The 22,249-nt window shown below is 35.5% G+C and overlaps 1 protein-coding gene across 1 annotated transcript in view; it reads left to right on the top strand.

Annotated features, from left to right (window-relative positions):
• The window catches only part of PHF3 (PHD finger protein 3), a 43,448-nt gene that overhangs the window by 9,759 nt on the left and 11,440 nt on the right, over positions 1-22,249 (top strand). Inside the window, exons 2-8 of the mRNA XM_010284805.1 lie at positions 919-1,080; positions 2,250-4,056; positions 15,078-15,405; positions 16,414-16,591; positions 19,053-19,203; positions 19,330-19,486; positions 20,548-20,664. Coding sequence (XP_010283107.1) covers positions 919-1,080; positions 2,250-4,056; positions 15,078-15,405; positions 16,414-16,591; positions 19,053-19,203; positions 19,330-19,486; positions 20,548-20,664 — 2,900 coding nt within the window. The remainder of the gene's footprint in view (positions 1-918; positions 1,081-2,249; positions 4,057-15,077; positions 15,406-16,413; positions 16,592-19,052; positions 19,204-19,329; positions 19,487-20,547; positions 20,665-22,249) is intronic.

Genomic DNA, 22,249 nt, shown 5'->3' with positions numbered 1-22,249 from the left:
TTTAAGTAAGCAATTGTTAGAAATTTTTAGATATCTTATTTCTGTCATGTGAGTTAGTTTATCTTAAAAATGCTTCTAGGTAGGTGCCTGAATAGTGAAAAATAGGCATACGTGATTGTTTGGAGTCTGTGTTGTATTTTTCAGACCCTCCTACATGTTTTGTAAAATCACTTGGGTGTTTGGCTTGATCTCACAAATTTCGCATCCCACAGGGACCAGGATTCATTAATCACACATAGGATCTTGGGATAGGAGAGGCTACCATTGCAGAACCAAACTTAGAGACTCTAAGTGAGGAAAATGGCTGGTACAGTGGCCTGACTGCCTCTTAGGAAACCTATTTTCAGGAGCAACCTCTGGGATCCTTCTCAGGTTAGTGGAGGATAGGAATTTGACAATGTTCTCTGACTCTCCTGGGAGACTAGTGCATGCTGCACTCAATACTCTTCCGAAAAGGTGTTGCAGATGCAGTTATATGATGTGGGTGGGACTTAGAGTTTTAAAGTTGTATCCTGTGAGAAAACTGTGATTTTAAACTCTTTGCACTTCTGGATCAGCTCTTTCTGCTGTTTACCTTTCTTCACTTTTTCTTAGGTGGGAAGGGACAGTGAGGGACAGCTGATCCTCTAAGACTGGGGACGTTCCTGTGGCAAAAAAACAATAAAATGTGAGTCCACCAAAAAGCTATAAGGACTATCTACAGAAATTTTAAGCTTTGGGTGATAGCTTCTTCTACACTGAAACGGCCTCACATGGGAATTTTCTGTCTTGCCTTTTTTTTCCCCTCTTGTTTGTTTTTAGATGGCCAGTTTATTTATTTCTCCTTGTCTCTTCCCCTGTCCTGCTCACCATTACAGCTGCAACATTTTTTGATCATTTAAGTTTTAGGCTATTTCTTGTTTGTTTGCTTTTTTCCAGTTATTGGTCTTGATGATATTATGGATGAAGAAGGAGTTAAAGAGAGTGGTAACGACACCATTGATGATGATGAGCTTGTTTTACCTAACAGGAATTTGAGGAGCCGTTGTGAAGAAACATCAGTCACATCACCAAGAAAATCGCCACGTTTAATGGCACAAGGTGATCATTCAGTAGATTATGTGTGTTTGCACATTTGAAGTCAACTGAATTTTTATAATCCCACTCCCCCAACATCTATAAACTTAAAGTAAAGCTTTGCTATTTGGTTGTGTGAATTCAAGTACAGATGCTTCCTTTTTTATGTTCTGCAGCTAGAAACCAGCATCATACCAGTAGCATAGGGTACTACTCAGTTTGAATTCCTCTTTGATAAATATTTGATGTCTTCTCTATGGCTTGTGGTCCTTAAACTAATTTTTAAGTTTTTGATTGTTTTACCTGCATCAGATTAGCACTGTGGTTCTTCATCAACAAAATCATGTTGTATTTGGAAATAGCACTGGAATATTAGATTAACATGTATCAATATTTACAATTAAAATTTTAATTCTATTTATTTGTGTATTTTTTTGTCTTTTATAAAAATATCTCAGTATGCTTAATAAGTATTTTAATCACATATTAAAATTCTGTGTGGTAGCTAACTGATTATGATTAGAGTTTTTCTAACTTGTTGAACTGGTGGAGTTATTGACAGCTCTGCTTTTTCTTCCTATAGAGTAGGCAGAGTTAAAAAGATAAAATTACTTAGTAGGGAAGTCAATTTAAATAAGAGCATGTGGTACAAAGCTGGTGAATATGCTTTTTAAAAAGGCACTGGGATGGTTCCTTGTGTAGAGAATATGATGTCCTCATGTGAGAGCTCAGACTCATGAACTCTGTTCTCTAAAAGCTTTGTAAACTTCACAGCTATACTTCTAGTCCTAATATAACTTGCGCAGTTTTTGCTTGAGGTAGAAGAAGTTGAGTGGCAGAAGAGTAGAGGGTGTTTTGATTGTCTTTTTATCATAACTTCTGTTTTATGTATATTACTCATAACTTTCATAGCCATTAGAATAATGAGATTTTTACATCCAAACTGACAGTGTAAAATTGAAATGCAAGTAATTTCTAACTGTTTAAAATAGACAGCTGGGTTGTGTTTTTTTGGGGGGGTGGGTGGGATTTTTTGTTGTTGTTTTCTTTTTAAAGTTAGTAAACAACTGAGTTTGAAGTTCTCTTTGTGTCCGGTAAGGTAAATCAGGTTAAATCAGTTCTGCTCGAGGCAAGTCTTGTATTTGCAGAGGAGGATGCAGTATAGCTAAGACATTCTTTTTTTCCTTTCCTAGAACCAGTACGGAGTTTGCGACAGAGCACGCTAGCCAAGCGTTCAAATGTTGCACCTCTTGTTAATACCAAGAAATCATCTGTAAAAAGTGGATCTGCTACAAAAACTGGACAGAAACAAGAGAGAAGTCCGGCTAAAGAGACGGATGTTGCTGTACCCTTGAAAATAGAGCAGCCTAAAGAAGTTAGGCGTAGTACAAGACGATCGGGACAGACAGAAGGAACAGTAACAGCATCCCAGAGTAATACAAAATGTCTTCCTGGTTCCAAAGGGGTGAATGAAATAACATCTGAAACCCTCGAGCAGGCAAAAGTTGAGGAAACAGCCAGAGACTTAAGTTCTGCTAATTTAGCAGGAGCCTGTTCTCCTTCTCCTGGAGAAACAAAGGAAATAACAGATGTTGCAACAAAGATTGAATCTGGGAATGTTGAGTCAGTTTGTTCAGTACCTGCAGATACTGAAAGTACTGCAGTTAAAAATGAACCAAATTATGTGATTGATTCAGTGGGCTCTGAAACTTCTCCATCAGAAAAGACTGTAAATAAAACAGAGGAATCGGAGACAAAAACAGAGGAGCCTGGTCGAAGTGGAGTAACCAGAAAAGCTAATGATCCATCTAGTGCTTGTGTGAATCCAAGTGAAATTTCTGAGACCTTTTCAAATTTGTCTCGTTCTGTAGAAGGTGGTGTTGATTGTAGTTTAGGTTCCCACAATGTGGAAATTGCTGATGAAAATACATTGTCAGTAAAGGAATGCATAACAGAACCTGTAGATGATAAGGGAGTGGCGAAAACTCTAACTTCATCTGAGAAACTGTTGGACAGTACAGAGTTTGATAATAAAGACTTGAAAAGCAAAGAGTTTACTTCTGCTGATGCAGGAAACAGCATTTTAGAAAGCACTGTTCTTGACCAAACAAGCCAAAATGTACAGCAGCAGATCAGCACTACTAAAGTAGAAGGCCCTGAGGCATCAAAATTTCAGGATGATGATAAACAAATTATCATTTCATCAAAATGTGAAAAGAACGTTAGGCCCCGGCATAGTAAATCTATAATACAGAATAAGCAAAATCTGACTGCAGGTACTCAACAGAAATCGGGTACAGTGCAACAAGAAATAACGCGTTCAAGAACAAGAGCTGGTCTTTCTGTTTCAGGTCTTCACAGTCCATCTTCAGTAAGTCTGAAGCGCAGTGCAGATGAGCAAGAGAGTCATCAGCATCCAAATAACCCAGTTAAAATTAGGAAGAAACAATCTGATCTGGGTTTGAAAGCAAAGAGCTGTGTTTCAGGGATGACTGTAAAAAAGCAGACCATGCTGAAGAAGATACCCCGAGTCCAGGCTTCTGGGCAAGTACAGAAGTCATCAATTCAAAGAGCAAATGAGAAATCTCCTACTAATCAAAGCTGTTCTAAAGATACCCACCACTCCGTGCACTCATTATCAGGGCATGTTTCAAATCTTGGTCAGAAGCAAGCCCAGGGTCAGAAACACCAGCTTGCAACTGTGCTAAAACCAAATAGTTCCACAAGGGAAGAGGCAGAGACAAAGGATCCCTCTGTTGTGGAACATCTGAAGGAGGATGATAAAGAAAAAAACAAATCAAAAAGAATTGATAAAAATCTCCAACCTCGCCAGAGAAGAAGTAGCAAAAGTCTTTCACTTGATGAACCTCCGTTGTTCATTCCAGATAACATTTCAACTGTTAAACGGGAAGGCTTGGAACATAGCTCTGCTAGTGAAAGCAAATACGCTTGGGTGCCAAACAAGCACTGTGGCTTTTGCAAAAAGCCGCATGGCAACAGGTGTGTGTGGCTTTGTGTCTGAGGAATTTATTATTGGTCTCGGAAGATAATTTTTTTCCTCCCTTACCAAATGTTTCATGATGCTGGTTTCAAAACAAAAAGGCATAGCTGTATAATGGAAGCCTGTCTGTTATACTGTCAATTAGTTTCCTTTGCACTTATATGCTTTTTTGGTTTTTTTTGTTCTGTTTTTTTTAAATAGAGCATTAGAAACTAGTTTGGCCAAAAATTTTTACTAGAAATGTTTTATTATATGAGTACATTTTTTGATGAATGTGTAGTTCTGCTATGCTGTTAAAATACGCACTTTAAACTTGACTTTTTTTTCCATGGAAAAGAAATAAGACTTAAGATGTCCTTGTTCCAGATTCTGATTTCTTCCTTTCCAGAGACCTCTTAAGTTGAAGGATCCCCATCAACCAAAAAAATCAAATAGTTTACATGTGAGTTGTATCTGGTAGAAGTTAATTAATAATTGTAATACCTAGAGATTCAGAGGTTTTTTTTTCAATTTGTATAATCATTGCTGTGAGGCTCTCATGTAACAGGAGTAATGAAGTAGTGGGGAGTGGGGTAGGAAGAACATCAGTCTCAAAAAACCCTATAAAACTTACATGTGGGCATATCTGAAATTGCCTTTAACTAAACCTAATAATGAGGTTGCATATGAAGTTGATAATGTCCCTCTATGACAAAAGTTATCTTCTACACTGTAAGTGAACTGAAAAAGGCCATTGGGTTCCACTAATGAACTATCAGTCCAGGAATAGGAATTCCTTTTTTACCACTTTGTATTTTCTAGATTTAATATTGAAGTATTTTTTCGTAGGTGCAGTTCTACCTGCCAGCTTTTTTTTTTTTTCATTTAAAACTGAAGATGTTTCTGATTAGTCCTTTGCTTGCTTTTAATAATAATTTCCAGTGAGTGTGCTTTAGAACTCCATATATCAGAGTGAAATATGGAACAATTACCTTTGGTGCCCGAGGTTTTTATAGCGTTCATTTGTATCTAAGAAGAACCCTCGTGAGATTTCTTGAATTACTATATCACATTTGAAAAACAAATACATAACATTAATTTACTGTGCAGCTATAGTAACTATGTCAATGTGGCCTATTAAAAGAATTAACGCTAGGTTCATTCTGCCTGGTTGGTGAGAATTACCTGATTGAATGGGCACTCAAACTTAGTTCCATGTGTGTTTGTTTTGTTTGGGGTTTTTTTAAAGATCTTTTTATTGTTAGGACTGTCCCTTTACCATTTGTGCCTCTATAATAGTGTTTAATTTTTTGCAGTTTGCATTTCCTTCGTTTTTATCACCTCATGTATTACCACAATGGTAGAAGTACATGGGTAGCCTGTAATTCAATGAGTTACTTAAATTCAGAAAGGCTGCTTCATGATATGAAAATGCATCTGTGGATATTTTTAAAGCAAAATATGCATATTGTGGGTTTAAACTGCTTGATCTCTGTTAAAAATTCAGCTTTGAGTTGAGGTCATCTGGTTTTCTTTGTATTTTTTCCTAACACTTTAAACATTCTATGGGTTTTCTAGTTCTGAATGTCTTGTTAGAGTTCAGAAAGTCTTGATTCTTAATACTAAATGAATTTAACCAGTACTGGGAAGATAGAGCAGTGAGGCAGAACTAAATCTGCTTCTTTTAGTTTATAAAGTCAAAGTAATGCTACAGAAGATATACATAACTGTGCATTGATATAGGATTAAATGCTACAAACCAATTTTCTATTGCCAGCTCTTAGTGCTGCTAGAATAGTATGGATATAGCTGGTATGGATCACCAGCTGAGGTCAGATTGAGAGAGCCCATGAGTTGCCACAGATGATGATTACTGGTATCCTCAAAGTTGTAATGTCAGTGTTGTTAAGTTTTGGGGGTTTTTTAATATGTCTATGTTACAGAACTGTTGACACAGCCAACAGTTCCAGTGGGAAAAGATCAGATTCACTAAATGTAGAAAGGTATTTAGTGTGTGTGTGTATGTGTGTGTGTATATATATATATATATATATAAAAAAAATGTGACTGAGACACACTAGTGGAGTGAGGAAGCTTGCAGTATTGAGCCCCATGCTTAATAACAGAAGACTTAAGACTGTCAGTCCTACGCTTTTTATGATCACTATTCTAAAAAACCAAGTTTTAATTTTTTTTGGTTTACTTTCATTTTGTAGGTGTATGCTGTAAGTAAAAACTCAAACCTTTCAGATTCACTTGATGTAATTAAGATACAAGAGTCAGCAAAACTTGTATCTCGAGTGCCTTGGCATTTTGTACTTCTTTAATTATTGGTGCAAGAACAAGAAAACATTTTTAGTACAGTGCAAAAGAAAAAAAAAAGTGTGTAACATGATAAATTCCACTTTCCTCACTTGGAAAAACAGCAAACCTAATGAAATTTACTATAGTGTTAAGGGTTTTTTAATCTGCTTTGTGGATTGCTTTTCAAAGAAATTTTGTTTCCCTTTTGTAACAGCCTGGCTGGTCAGCCTATTTCCTTTTTTTCCTCTGCTTACTGTATAGGAGAAAAGGAGAAAGTGTGAGACGCAAATATTGTCAAATGACAGTAAGTTCAACAAATGTCAAAGCCAGAGCTAAGATTTGAAACAATATTTGTGTTTGTATCTTGCTCTCTGGTTATTTAAACTTCAGAAATTTTTATCAATGCTGTGGTACAAATTCCTTGTAGAAAAAGCAGCTGAACTGAAGTTGCAGCCCTGAGTTGGGAAATAATGTAACAGCTTTGCAGTATCTCATGTTAATGAAACATATTTAGAATTCAGGCTGCAAAATAGTAGTCACTTGAACCTTTTTGTATTCCCTGCAATAAATGCAAAGCCACTAACTTGTTAATGTAATACTAAGCTTGGAAAATTGATTCAGGTTGAAGATAATGTGTGGAGATCATTTCATCATTTTGTTTGTGTACAGAATCCCCAAAGGGGGGTGCTTATGTAAACCTTTCACAGCCCCAGAGTAATCTTACTGTGCCTGCTAGAAGAAAAGTAGAAGAAGGATGATGGTACTTGTACGTTGTTTTATTTCAGAAGTGGCACCTGACAAATGGAGTTGATTTATATCTTTAGGAATACATGCAATAATTTGCTGGCCACATGCAAAATCAAAGTATGCTTACCTTGGACTGCAGATAGATCAGGTTTGGCTGAGAAGGGAGGAATCCTTTTTTACAAACACGTGACTTGCATGATCCAAAAAGTTTACAAGTTATAATGTGTCTGTGTTTATAAGAGGCATGCCTGGGTTTTTTTTCTGCTAATAGATTGTCACTCTTTGGCACCTGAGCTTTGAACAGTGACTATTCATACTCTGTTTTCTACTTGTCTTGATGCTTATAAGCTGGAACCAACATAGCTGTTTTGTGTTTTATAATACAAAGAGAGTAGGTGGTCAGTGTTTGCTTTAGGACTAATTCTTTCAGTTTGTTTGCTTTGATGTATTGTGTTGATTCCCATTCAGAGATTTACTTTTGCAACATAACTAAAAAATAGCTGTTCTTTCATACAAAAACTAAACCCTGTATTTTTTACTTTTTACTCCTTATAATATTGCTTTCAACTTGTTTGACTTTGCCATTGTGTTGCCATATTGCTGTCAGATGTTTTCTCATCAGCTAATAACATAAATCATACACATAAATTTTCATTCATCCATTTATAGATGAACTGTGTGTATGTGTATGGATATGCATATTACATAGAAAAATGTTAGACTGAAGTACTACCTCAGCTTCTTAATGAGTTCAAGTGATGTTGACAATATTAAGCTTTGCCACAAATAATAGTTATTTTTCCTGAAGACTATCGAAGATATTGAAGATAATTTAAGAAAAAAATAGTACTTAATTTCTTGACATAGAATTAGATGGAGATGGTAGCTCTGCAGACATTGAGAAATCTGCTAATATAAGATTTCTTCTTGTATGCATCACATGCATCCTTCAGATGTAAGGGCTCATACTATAAATTTCTCTAGTTTTCACTGTAGATATTCAAGTGCCCTGCAGGCTGGAGGGTTGAACTCATTCCTTGTACAGATAGGCAAAACTTAACTGATGTTTTGCAGATTGTCTCCCTTGTCTTCACTCTGTCTTCTGTAATAGAAGAAGTTCCACCAACTTCTGATTAATAACACATAGTACGTAACTTGAGATACTCCGTTTCTAAGCAAATTTTCTAGAAGCATTATATCACGAGGGAAGTCTGTAGCTTTAATTTGTTCTGATGACTTCCTCTTCTGATTCCTACAATTCTAGTAAGATTTTTTTTTTTTAATAGGCTGTGGGAGTTTGGGCATTTTCTTTTTGTTATTTTATAGAGGGTTTTTTCTGTTTTTTGTTTTGTTGCTGCTGGGGATTTGATCATGCAGTTTTTGTGGTCAGAGACAAACTGGCATTCTCAGAGCTTACAGAAAAACTAAGGGATGCAGGGCCGAAGTTTTACTTAGGGTCATCTTTTTCCCCACATTTCAACTCTGCTTTAATGTAGAGGAGAAGTTAGTAATACTGTAGAACGCAATTAATTGGTAAGTGCAGGAGTTGATTTAGTGAAGATGCAGTATTCCTGATCTCTTATATACACATAGTCATGAAAAAGTTTCTGCACAACTGTAATACAGAAAATTACTTCGGCTGATGAATGAAGTTTAAAAAAAAAAAAAAAAACTGAAAACTTTTTTGTGTAGTAAATATTATTATTAGGACATTTGTTTTTTTTAAGATAGTGCTAATACTTCAGTAAACTATTTTGGAACCACATGATTATATAATTTGCACAGCCAATACAAAAGAGAATGGTTGAGGAAGGAGATTAAGGCTCCGAATTTATGACCACGCTTAAGTTACATGTTCATATTTCTTTAAGGGTGGATGCATATACAGCAAATGAATCATTGTTGTGACAACATTCTTCACAAGAAACAGTAATTAGAATAATTATGATGCCTTAGTTCTAGTACATGTTCATTGAATAGTATGAGTGTGTTAAACTGCAGATTATGCAAGATGGCATCAATTCACAGTCATGGATGACGCTTTAAGTTTTCTGCCTCTGTTACTGCTTTTTTCCACTGTGAAAAGCCTTGCAACCTTAAAAGCTATCATCTACCTTCACTCACAGCTGTAGAAAACCTGAATGACAGTATAAAAAAAATAGCATTGTAATGTATAATTAATGAATGGAAGGACTCCACTGTTTTATATTTACAGCTGTATCGTTTTATTAGTAGATTTTTATATGGATTATATTACTATACTGCAGTATTGGTAGGATTATTATTAATACCAGTACCATTAGGGATTCAGGCAAATGGATAGCATGAGTTGTCTCAAATACGTAGTTTCATGAAGTATGTGTATATATGCAGTTTATAGAACATATGATCCTGATTCTGCAAGATGTAACATGTAGGTAGAATCATAGAATCTTTGGGTTGAAAGGGACCTTTTAAGGTCATCTAGTCCACCCCCCAGCCATGAGCTCAGAGCCCCATCCAGCCTGACCTGGAATGTTTCCAGGGCTGGGGCATCTACCACCTCTCTGGGCAACCTGTGCGAATGTTTCACCACCCTCATTGTCAAAAATTTCTTCCTTAGATCTAGTCTAAATCTACCCTCTTTTACTTTACAACCATTAATATGAGAATACACTTCTAGTGGAGCTTCCCTTAATGATTTTTTACTTTTTACACATTTGTGATAAATGTTAGGAGATTTATTGTACCTGTTTGTTTGGGTTTTTTCCCCCAGGGTTTTGGGAAGTTCAGTGGTTTTGGTTTTCCTCTGTTGTTGTTGGGCATGTTTCATGCATTCACCTTTAGTTCAAAGAGCATAGGGTTGCTTGTCTCCCTGCTTGCTTCCTTTAGAGAGGTTCCTGTAACATGGAAAACAAATAAAATTATGCATTTAAGGAAAAGACAAACTTACATTATATAATAGATGGGTTATTGAAATTTAATACTTAGGAAATAAGTTTTCTGTGTCTCTTTCCTATGCTGCAAAGTCTGTGTAAAGAGATCTGCTGATAGTGTTTCTTTGGAGGTAGGTTGTGCCTGTTTCTAGAAGATCAAAACCTGAAAAATCTTGTCACCTGTGTTAGACTTCTACGAAAAGCAAACAAGAGAAACTGCTAATGTATATGTGCTCTGACAAGGTAGTGCAGATTTTTTTTTTTTGACAAACATTCATTTCACTTGAGCTTTGAATCATGCCCATACTACTTCAGTGATGTGGAACATAGGCTCTATTAAAGCTGCCATAAATATCTTCTCTACTAGTAACATTTTTATTAGCTGAAGTTGCTAATCAGTTGCCTCCATGCAGTGTCTCTGCTGTAACATTGACTGGACTATAGCATCAGTGCAGCTGAGACACAGTTGTAATGTTAATACAAATTTAAAACAAGATTTATAAAACAGATTTTATAGAAGATTGGTGAACAGTGCCATTAAGGGGGGGAAAATGCAGATGTGGGACATGGTTTAAATATTTCAGTCTTTAAAAAGTGCATGAACAGGGTTTTTACTCTTCTTGGGTAAGTTCGGGGGTAGGGTGTTGTTTTGAATAGTTCAAGTTTTGCCTTTTTTTTTTTTAAGATTTGAGTCCTGTTGCAGTGTTTTCCCTATGCTGTGTACCACAAATGCAAAAGAGGCAATTATTTCTGAAGTAAATGATTTTCTGTGGAAATACACCTTACATTATTTAATAATCTTAAAATGCTGGTTACTGGCCCACACTGAACTGTTCTGACAGCTCCCAGTTTTTTGTCTTTTTATTGTACTCATAAAAATATATCTTTACAACAAACAATTATCTTATGAATAAGATGGTTTCTGCCCATTTTACTTGTAAAATCCTGCTTCACAGTAATGGATTTATTTGGAAACTTGCTTTTGTTACGTAAATCGACTGTATGTAAATTAATTGTAAAATATGTCCTGTATATTTTGAAGATAAATCATCCAAGCCTGATTTTTTAATCTAACAGGTGAATTTAATTTACTACAAATAACACACCGAAGAAAATCTCCCAATCCTAAGAGAGGTTGTGGAAGGTTTGCATTAAGTATTCTCTCTCCTTACGTATTATCTATTACTTTCTGATTTTAAGGTATGTCTCTTCATGCCAATGTGTGGACTACCAAGCGGGTTCTTTAAAGGAATGAAACAGTAACTTACTCTATGCAAACAATGAACTATAGTACTGTCTGGTGTCACCTGTCAGCTCTTTTTAGGTTTTTCTTAAAGAAAATTTTGGTTTTGAATTAAAGTCCTGTGCAATCAATTCTGTTATTGAATGTGACATGATTTAATATTTTAAAACACATTTTTCTTTCTCTTTCAGCTTTACATCTTCCAATCCAGCCTTACAACATGGGTAAAACTCCTGCACTTCAAACTTGAAGCAATCTACAGTCAGAAACTTTGGTGTTTTAATAGTCCGAGATATCAGAACCTCTTCAGTCAAAACTGACAGCTGTACAAGAAGACATCCTTGATTCTTCAAGCCAGGCTTCAGTTTCCCTTGACTCCCCTTTTTAGTCTTTGAGCATTGCCCATTACCCAGTTATAATTGCTGTTACAAATCATAATTGTTTTTTGTGTGCAGATGAGTGAAATGGATAAAGATGTAAAAGTGGCCTTATGGTGAAAAGGATTGTTTACATTACTGGTTTCGAAATCAGTATGTTCTCTCTCAGGCTCGGAAGTTGCAGTCTTGCAGTTGATTAGTGTGAAAATACGAGTAGAATAGTGAATTTTTTTAGGCAGGCAGCACCAGTATATTTATTACCATTTTGTATAACTAGGTTTAGGAAAGACAATTGTAAACACTACATTCTGTTTTACAGTATGGACATTTCTAGATTCTCTTTGTAGTCTTAGTTTCTGAATCCTGAATTCTGAAGTTTTATTGTGTGTGTTTAAATATAGTGTAATTGAAACTTTACTGTGAAGACTGGAATGAAGCCAGATGGATATTCCATCTTCAGTACTTTGCTTAAGATGACTTGAATGACATCTGTCTGTCATGGTGTATATTCTTAGTGAAGAATGATCTTTTCCGAGCTGAATTCATTATAGGAATTATCTTTAACTTTTATTTTCAGGTGTATCAAAAAAAAAAGATGTAAGACTGGATGCCTATCCCGGTGCTTTACTTCTATCATACACCATCTTTATTGCCCATTTACTATGTGTGAGCTAAGTTGAAAAATTCCACATGCTGTCAATTTAAAGTTGAAGATATGCAGCATCTTGTATTTTAGTCTCCGGAGTTAATATCTTCTCTTCTGCAAATTTAGTTCATTTGCTGAGTTGCAATCCGCCTTGCTCATTTAACAAATTAGTCACCAATGTCTGAATATATTTTTAATAAAAATTCAAGTAGTAGCAGTTGTGGCTTCAAGACGGTGTATTCTTGGTTTCCTTCTGTTTTTAACCGAAAGACATTCATTCATTAGTACACCAAAATATCCTTTAAGCAAGAAGCACTTGACTGTATGCTTTGATCTTATCTCGGCTCTGCAGAAAATCTTATGTTTGGAATTTTTGTAACCAGTTTCAATGTTCCCAAAGCTTTACTAATATTTTCTTGCAATGGTACAAGATGTATCCTATGTAAAGCTTCCTCTCGTGGATCCTTGCAGTTGTGAAATAGGCACTTGTGCTGTATTTCCTGTCATCGTGTTTGGCTGTAGGTGCTCAGAAAGAAGCAATTATCTTTGTGTTCAAGTTCCATCGCTTCTCTCTTGTTTTCCGGTTGTGTTTATGTATGCTATGGTATTACTCTGGTAAGACCATCAGAGGCAGTTGTCCCCTAATGTTACCTTTCTTGTATCTTTGCTTCGCTGGAACAGCGATCTGAAGAGATTGAGATACTGACAAAAGGAACCTCTGCCTTCCTAACTGAAACTACTAAATAGATGGACAGATCTTGTTTGCTAGTGATAAGTAATACCATAAATGTACTTGCAGCTCAGAAGAAAGGAAAATTAAAAATGAGAAAATAATTTTCTTCACAAACTAGATTAAAAACTGGTTTCTTCAAATCTAACAAACAGCATCATAGGCTAGTGAAGCTGGAAATGACCTTTTTCTGAAACTGCTGGAGCTTTAAAACTTCTCAAACTCATTTTGCATTAAAAGACTATTTACTTCAGCAGAATTTAATCCTGATTTATTTTGGGTAAGCAATGACAGAACATAAAGCCATGATATTTTCTTCTGTTCTTCTCTTATTTCAAACGTCTGCTGTTAGTAAGAATTTTCATCTCTTGACATACCAGTAGTTCTTGAATACAATACCTGCATCAAGCCATGTGGAATGTTCATTTACAGTTCTGGAGAATGAGAGTTTCTCTAAACATGTTTTGTAATATTTACATGGCTCTGCAAAGTAGGTGAGTCAGCAGAGAGCAGATCTGAGCCTGAATAGGAACATATATAAGTTAGGAATAATTTTCCTTAGAATCATCTTACAGAAGAGATTTGTAGGATATCAAAGAAACAGGGTTTGCAGGTCAGTGTGTTCATATTAGCTTGTTGAATATGTTGCTCAAAGAACCAGCGTTTCATGAATTACTTTTAAAATCAGGTCTGTCTTCTATGGAATTTAAAAACTAGTAATTCAGTAAATCATTTTTCACTGTTAACGAAGAACTCACACTTTTCATAGTACACTTGCAATCTGTCTGGATTGTCTTCATCCAGACAATATAAATAATAACACACATACTTAATATACTTTATGTAAGTATCAAAACAAAAATGAAACCAAAAGGTATAAAAGGGGAAAGACTATGTAAGTGGATAATGCAAGAGATAATCCTACATAATTTGAAAGCATATCTGTAGTAACGATGCCAGGTTCATTACTATAGGAAAGGATTATAAAAAATAATTACTACTATGTAAGTCTCCTGTAATAGATTTATTGAGGTGTTTAACCTGTGTAACTTTGAAATTCCACATCCTTCCGAAATAGTTCCACAGGAAACTGTACCTATCAGAGCAGTTGGATACTAGTGATACCTAATGAAGCTTTCAAAATGCTTCCACAAAATAGTCAGAAATTATGGTTTTATTTTAGACCAAGTGATCTTTACTACACTTTGAAAATATTAGCTGTACCTAAAGTTACTTTTACTTTTAAAATAATGAAGCAGTTGAAGTGACTCAGATGAAAGGTGTCCTTCAAATTATATTCCTCTCGGTGCTTGAAACATTCTTGAAATAACTCTGAAATAAAATAGCTGAGCAACACAAAAGTGGCATGTACCTTATTTAAAACAAACCAGTCACTGCAAACTAGACAGATGTAGTTTGAAGCCAAACTCCTGGCCCCATATTCACCAGTAAAGACAATAAAAAACAACTTTCTGGAAATCAATGATTATGGTCTAAGGAATGTGATGTAAAAAAGCAATTAATTTAGAATAGTATGTCTCTGTGCTCATCATATTTGTCAAAATGCTTAAATATCTCTTACTGCTGTGGAAGATTGCAGTTCATAAATTTCTGCTGTGAGGTTGATAATATTTGAAGGAAAGCAAGGGTAACATGAACTTGCAAGAAAACTTTATTTTCAAGTCTTTTCAAACACAAGTTTACTGGTTTTGAGAGCTTTGGGGTTTTGGTTTGTTTTTTGTTTTTTGGTTTTTTTTTTTTTACATTCTTACCAATTTTTTAGCAGTAGTAGGAAAAAATCCTGTTGGTAGGGTTTGGGGGCAAGTTACAAAAACATACTGAGGTTATGATAGTCTCTTGGACTATTGCAAAAGGCAAAATGGCCAAAGAGTATTCCTCAGGAAGATCATACCATGTCGTAAGGCTGGAGATGGATGTAAAGCTACAAAGAAAGTCACTTGCCAGGTAAGAATGAATTGTTGAGATACAAAAATCAAAACAAGTATGGTACGCTCTGCTTAAGTTGCTGTATCTTCTTTCATAGTCTATACACTGACTTACATCTTTCTTTGTTTTCAGGTTTATGGTAGGCTGTGGTAGGTGTGATGATTGGTTTCATGGCGATTGTGTTGGACTGAGTCTTTCTCAGGCGCAGCAGATGGGTGAAGAAGATAAAGAATATGTGTGTGTGAAATGCTGTGCTGAAGAAGACAAAAAAATGGAATGTTTTGATCAAAGTGTACCAGACACTCCAGTGAAGCTCGAAATCCATAGAGAAGAAAAAGCAGTTGAGTGTGAAAAACCAGGGGTGTCGAAGCAAACACCTACTTGTAATCTAAATGTAACAACTGAAAAAACAAAGCAAACAGAGGACGCTGCTAAGCACAAAGTCAAAATCTTCAGGCGGGTGAGTCCTGTTTAATGCTTAAAGCTCTGTTAATTATTGGGAGTAGAAGGAGATTTCTCCTAATAGCCTTCCATTTAAAATGCCATGTTTCAAACATTTTTGTGAATCTAATTTAAAACTTCTCCATTTTTATTTTCAGGGTTACTTCATTTTCTAACTGTCTTGACTCTTTCAAGATGATATTGCTGAACTCTTATATTGAGCAGGGTTATACGCATGTCATGTGTGTGTGAATATACACCTATACGTATAGGCGTATATAGAAATGGTGAAGAATTTAACGCATTTTTATTTCAGATTTCTAAACACTTTTACAGGACATTTGTCAATTTGCTGTATGATAAAAACTGCAGATATTAAAATATCTGTAAAACAATATGAAAACCGTTATTTTAGTTTTGATTGTTTTAACTTCAGATTGTAGGTAGAAGAAAATGCCTAACATTTTAATTAGGGCCTTTCTGCTTTCTTCGTGTCTCATTTTACTAACCAAACAACTTGCAAGAGCAACGAGATGTTTTTATTACAGTTCTTGAGAGTCTTTTAGTATATGGCGTCATATTCATCATAGCAATTATCAGTAATCCTTTCTGCCTTCTGAATAGTAGTATTGTAATTCTGACATTCGGTTCAATTTTAGTTTATGTGTCCTTTCTAAACATAAGTGACTTCCTGTGGATACATGGCTAAAACTGGTTAAGGGATGTTCATTGGTATTCCTGACCTTTTAAAATAAATAAAAACAGTGGTTTTCAACATAGGGCTTAACTGCAAATTGCCTGTGATGTGTCTTTGGTCAATATTTCAAAAAGATTGTTATGCAGTACTTGGCAGTAATTTGGGATATTGTTCAGTAATTTTTTAGAAAATATTATACAATGGTACATACATTCAGGGAATTCATTATACAGTATACTTAGAAAAAAAATGGGAACAATGTGTGGTAATTACATAGTGGTTCATTGTAGCATTCAGTAGTGTGCTAACATGTGGAAATGTTTATTTCAGGAATCTGGTGATGGGAAGAACTTGTCAGAGTCCAGAGACTCAGATACTAAAAAAGGGCAGCATGTCCCTGCTCGAAAAGGATCACAAACTGCTGTAATTCCTCGGCGGTCTCCTGAAGATAAAAATGAAAAAATAAGTAAAGAATCCCTTAGTGTGGTTGAAAGGTCCACAAAATCAGGTAGTGAGGTTTGGCGAAGTACTCTATGCTGTAATTCATATATATGCACAGTGAAGGATGATGAGTTTATGGTATCAGTTTTTCAAACAGTGTTCTGTAGTGCAAGTGATGGTGATCTGAAGAGCTGTTTGTTCCCATGATGTTTATGATTTTTTTTATTTCTCATTTCTTTTAAAATTTTATTTAGCAGGTAAATGTTTCGTGTGTAGATGTGTGTTTCCTGTTTAAATAGTAGAGGATGCTCACACAGTCAAGAATGGGAGAAAAAGTACACAAAGTCATGTCTGTATTAAGCTTTATTTCACATTGCAGAAAACTTTGAAATATTCTTCCATATCTATGTGTAAATACTTAATGTACATAAAAGTGCTATATAAATTATACTTTGATTTACTGATGTCTTTTGCACAAATTATTTCAACTCATTTCAAAGGGGAACATTATATTGTACACTGAGCCATCAGATTTCCATCTAAAATTTATTGAAAAGGTTGAAGGGATGTATTTCCCCTCCCAGCAATCTTTGTGCCCTCCCCGGCTCCCTTCCAGGAAGCGTTATTCTTCTAAGACTATGGTACTATGAAATTGTTGTCATTTGGGACACAAATCTCGGCAGCAAAGCTAGAGAGATGTCGTGTGACAACGGTGTCTTTAACAAGTAAACTCAAGCTTTGAATTCGTGGCTAATAAATAAATAAATAAATCTGCTTTTCTGGTCTATTGCCAATGCTGATGGAATCTAGATTGGTTTACTGGTGGAAGAAAACAATTGAAAATGTCAAGGTTAAATGTAAATCTAAATGTAAGTATTTTATACTGAATGGTGTCTTTTAGACTTCAGATACCTTGTTGCTTAACTTTGAAATTCTGAGTCACAAAATAATTGACATCCTTTCTAACTGCAAATTGCATGGAGTGAAATGAGTCTTTGGCATCCATGAAATAATTGTTCAAAATAGAACTAGGAGATGACAAAAAGATTTTTACAGTGATGATTTCAGAATAGAAGTTAATCTAAAAAACATTTTTAAATAGAGAGGAGGCTTAGCAGTCTCAATTAGGTCAATTAGCATAAAATTATTAAACAGCACACTTGTCTGAATCTCTTAACCGCTTTGAATTATGCTTATAGTGGCATTGTTTATTGCTAATCTTGCCCATCACTTCCCTGTCATGGGACTGTGTTTTCATATGGTTGAAACTTTGCCAAAATGTTCCTGGCATGTGGAGATTTTCCATTTGCCCTGACCCCCTCAGGCTATATTTTTTTGAAATGTTTAGTCCAGTTCTTCATCCTCCTTCTGAGGAGATGAGCAAAAATATGTATTGAGCAAATAAAAGCATTATTAGAGGTGCATTACTTAACAAGCCTAGCACATGAGCACTTTAGATCACAGTGGAGAATGGAAACAGTTGTCTCAGATCTGTACCACCTTGCTGGTGAGGAAGGGCAAGTCACTAATTTTGATAGGGATCATAGTCACATTAATGAGAGAGTTGATGATCCAACCACACAGTCTGTCCAATGGAAAAGAAAGTCTATCTTTTTTTATAGCTACTTGAAAACCCAGTTAGTTTGCTTCTGGTATTAATGCATTTTAAGTTGTACTCAGGAGGTGAAAGTAATAATATAGATGTACTTTTTACCATCAAACACTGAAGTTAGATCTTTACCAGTCTTCAATTTGTGTCTTTTTTTAGAGTGGAAAGTGAATAAATTAATATTGGTTGTTTCCCATTGCTTTCATGAATAGAAGGCTACTGCTCTAAATTAGTGACATGTTCTTGTGCTGAGACAAATGAGCTTTTATTTGACACTCTGAAAATTAAAGTCTGAAGGAATTTGGGTTTTTCGCTCTAGTGATTTTGATTAGAAGTTTCCATTGTTTGTATTGTTCATGACACAAACTTTATAATGGCCTTGTTTAAGAGTGTCTGGTACCTAACCAGAAGCTGAGGTGGTTATAATTGAAATAATTTTGATGGCTAACAGATACAGAACAGCTACAGAACAGCTAAGTTTAATGAAAACCACGATTTTAAAGTAAAGATTAATATGCTTGTAATATATGCTCCCCAGTATATTATTTCTTAATTTACTCATCGAAAAATTATTCTATGCTATTACAAAAATTCTGATTCAAAAATCCTATTTACGATCAAGCTAATAAACACTGGTTATCTTGGTTCAGTATAGAAGAAAATATAATGACTTATGTCAAAGGGTAAAAGTCCTGTTTGTTTCTGCTAAGGAAGTTTTTTCTGGATTAATCGATGTAATACAATATTCAAACCAAATCAGAAAAAAAACAAACCAACCACCTTGTTAAGTCCATTCCATCTACTCGAAGGTCAGTTCTTAGCAGTTTAAAAATAAAACCTCATGACATCCAGCGACAGTAAAAGTTTATAGCAGTGGCTTGAGTAAGCTTAAATTTTTTAACTCTGTGTGTTTTGATAGGTGTTCACGAGAAACAAGAAATTAAGAAAAAGAAAAATGATAAAGGATCCATTAGTGCAACTCACCTGCCAGCTGTGCCAGCTTCCAAACCTTCTGCTGATCAGATAAGACAAAGTGTCAAGCAGTCCCTTAAGGAAATTCTGATGAAAAGGTAAAGATATATTATTAAATTAAATTATTAATTTGTGTTTATAATTATTTTCTTTCAGAAGGCAGAGAAAAAAATACTAATTATTTGGAAGCATTTGGTAATTTTTGCCCTTGTGTTCTCTCACAGATTGACAGACTCCAGTTTAAAGATTCCTGAGGAGAGAGCAGCAAAAGTTGCCACAAGGATTGAGAGAGAACTGTTTTCTTTTTTTCGGGACACTGACTCGAAATATAAGAACAAATACAGGAGTTTAATGTTCAATCTAAAAGATCCAAAAAATAATGTATGTATTATTTGTCTGGTGTGCTTTACAGAAATCCTTTATTTGCTGTAGATTAAAGGAACAGTCTTCTATCTAGATATATTATTAATCCTTTCACAATGTAGTTTATCCTGTTTGTCATTTTTTTGCAGGCTTCCCCATCTTTTTGATATTGTTTGTCCTCTTGCACACTCAGTGTTCTCTGTGTTCTTTTTCATTTGCTCCCCATCATTAATTCTTCAACCCCTTGCTCCCAGTGTACTTTCTATAGTGGGGTTTCAAAGTGTAACAGATGTGTCTTGCCTAGTTTAAGAGTTTGTCTTTACCATTAACCTGTTGTTTGGGTGTCCCTGTACTCCCCATAACTCTGCTTACTGCACGCACTTCTGTTTCTGGTCAGTAGCTTGTCTCACTGTGCTTTTTCATACCCAGATTTCTCAAGCTTGGTCTTCACTCTTTTGTGCTTTCTGTGAGCCCATTATTCAACATCATACTCCCCTCCTCAGCTTATATCTTTTGGTCTTTTATCTGCTATTCTGATCAAGTTGCTTTGTCTAGAGTATTATACTATTACAATTAGCCAACTGTAAATTACATGAACAGGCTAACTTGTGCCACTGGCTTCTCTTTGCTCGTACTGCTATATTATGTGGGATTTTTTTATACCCTAGGAATTCAGTTCAGTCAGTCAAGCAGCATAGACATGCTCTTTAATACTGGCTTCTTTCTGCTGTGTAATACAGGGGATTTACACCTTTACACACACCCTCCCCACCCCCCGCCCCGAGTTACTGCTGCAATGAGCATAAACTCACTTTGTCTTTTGGAGCAACAGTTAATTGTATGTCTGATCATTAAGGGTATATGTAGATAAATTCTGTTATGTAGAATAAATGGAGCTCTGGAATTAAGCTTTTAATGTTATAAAATGTACTACCGCTTCCCACAGTGGGAGAAAATTACAAAACCACATGATCTGTACAGCTGTACAGACTATGTTGTATGTTGCTTCTCTGCTTTATTTCCTGCTGTGAGCTGTTTTTGTCTTGATGGAAATAGTGAACTTTTCTTCTTTCTTCTAGATATTATTTAAGAAAGTACTGAAAGGAGAGGTTACTCCAGACCATCTAATAAAAATGAGCCCAGAAGAACTGGCTTCCAAAGAACTGGCTGCTTGGAGACGGAGAGAAAACAGACATGTGAGATTTGTCAATTTATGTTGTTCAGTTGACTGCCTAAGCATATTTAACTTCTGTTTTCAGGTTAAGTGTATGTCGAAAGAACAGAATGCATGTTGCACAAAGCAACTCTGATCAAGAGGATCTCTATAATTTATTTAGTATTCAAAAACCAAAGGGTTTATTAGGACAGAATTGAAAGAAGTTGTAATAAATTCCTGAAAGGGGGAAACCATGCATTTTCCTTTGCCATGCAACTTTGTTGCTGCTTGGTCTTTCTTCTGTCTCAGGAGTGAAGGCTTCTTTGTCCTTATTTCCAATAAGATTTTAAAGCTCTAGCTGGAGCTTTATAGACACCAGTTTCTTAAAAAGGGAGAGAGATGTGTTTGGACAAGCTAAATCGAACTGGTGTTGATAACTTATGTACTGGTGGAGCATGACAATTCACGCACTAAGAAGTAAACCTGAAGCTGATAACCTGATATGCCAGTCTGAAAAACAGTCTAAAGGGGAAAAAAACCGCAAATCAAAACTGCCAACAAAGTGTAGGAGGTTAATTAGGTTAGTTTGAGCATTACTCTTCTTGAAAGAGAAAGTTACACTATATTTATAGCTGTGTTGACAGTTTAGAAGGATGAGCAGGAATATGAGGAGCTGTATCGTTTTTATAGAAAATGCCTTTTTCTTAGAGATTACACTGTTTGTTGGGTAGTTAGTCCGATGATAGTTAACTGCAGCTGCTTAGAAATGTCCGGTTTACAGCATCAATTTTCTAGTTTATAAAATCTGGATTTACGTTGTCAGAATCTTTGGTATTTATTTACCCCTTCACAGAACTGAAAGGCACAAAATTTGGGTGGAGTTAACTGATAGGCATTTTGTGTGGGTTTTATGATACTAGGAATTGAGAGTTATATCAGATGATTTCCAATTAAAAAAATTAATAGGTAGTGTAACACAGAATAGATGGATATTCATCCTCTTGAATTCTGTGTGCTCAGAATGAAAGAATGTTCAGTGGCAACTGATTCAGTACAGTGGGATGCTGTTTTAGAGACTGCAGCTTGCATTGCAACACTAATTATTCCTGTTTTTTTCCTTTGCGTATTGCAACTAGACCTGTTCATGAATCGTGACAACTTTTTCCTGGTTCCTATGCAAAAACAATTGTTGAATGATTCTATTACCTCAAAGTTGTTTGAAGGGCCTAGAAAAGCATGAGAAGTTTGTTTATTCTGTAATAATATCCAAAGCCCATCTTTTGTAGTACATCTTTATTACATTTATTTTTATAAATATCAATAAAATACTGAAAACGGACCATACAAAACAATATTCTACTGCTGTGAGGAACAGCTTCAAAACAAAGGTGTATGCTGCTCAAAAATTACTGAAGGTTCCTAAATATTTTGGAGGTTGTTGTGGTTTAGCCCCAGCTGGCAACTAAGCACCACGCAGCCGCTCACTCACTCCCCTTCCCGCAGTGGGACGGGGGAGAGAATTAAGAAAAAAAAAAAACCTCGTGGGTTGAGATAAACACGGTTTAATAGGACAGAAAGAAAGAAGGAAACAACAATGATAATACCAACAAAGGAATGTACAAGAA

Source organism: Phaethon lepturus, unplaced genomic scaffold, assembly GCF_000687285.1.
Source record: "Phaethon lepturus isolate BGI_N335 unplaced genomic scaffold, ASM68728v1 scaffold1164, whole genome shotgun sequence".
Taxonomy (NCBI): Eukaryota; Metazoa; Chordata; class Aves; order Phaethontiformes; family Phaethontidae; genus Phaethon; species Phaethon lepturus.
The sequence above is the reverse complement of the archived record's forward strand: the minus strand, read 5'-3'. Positions and strand labels throughout refer to the sequence as shown.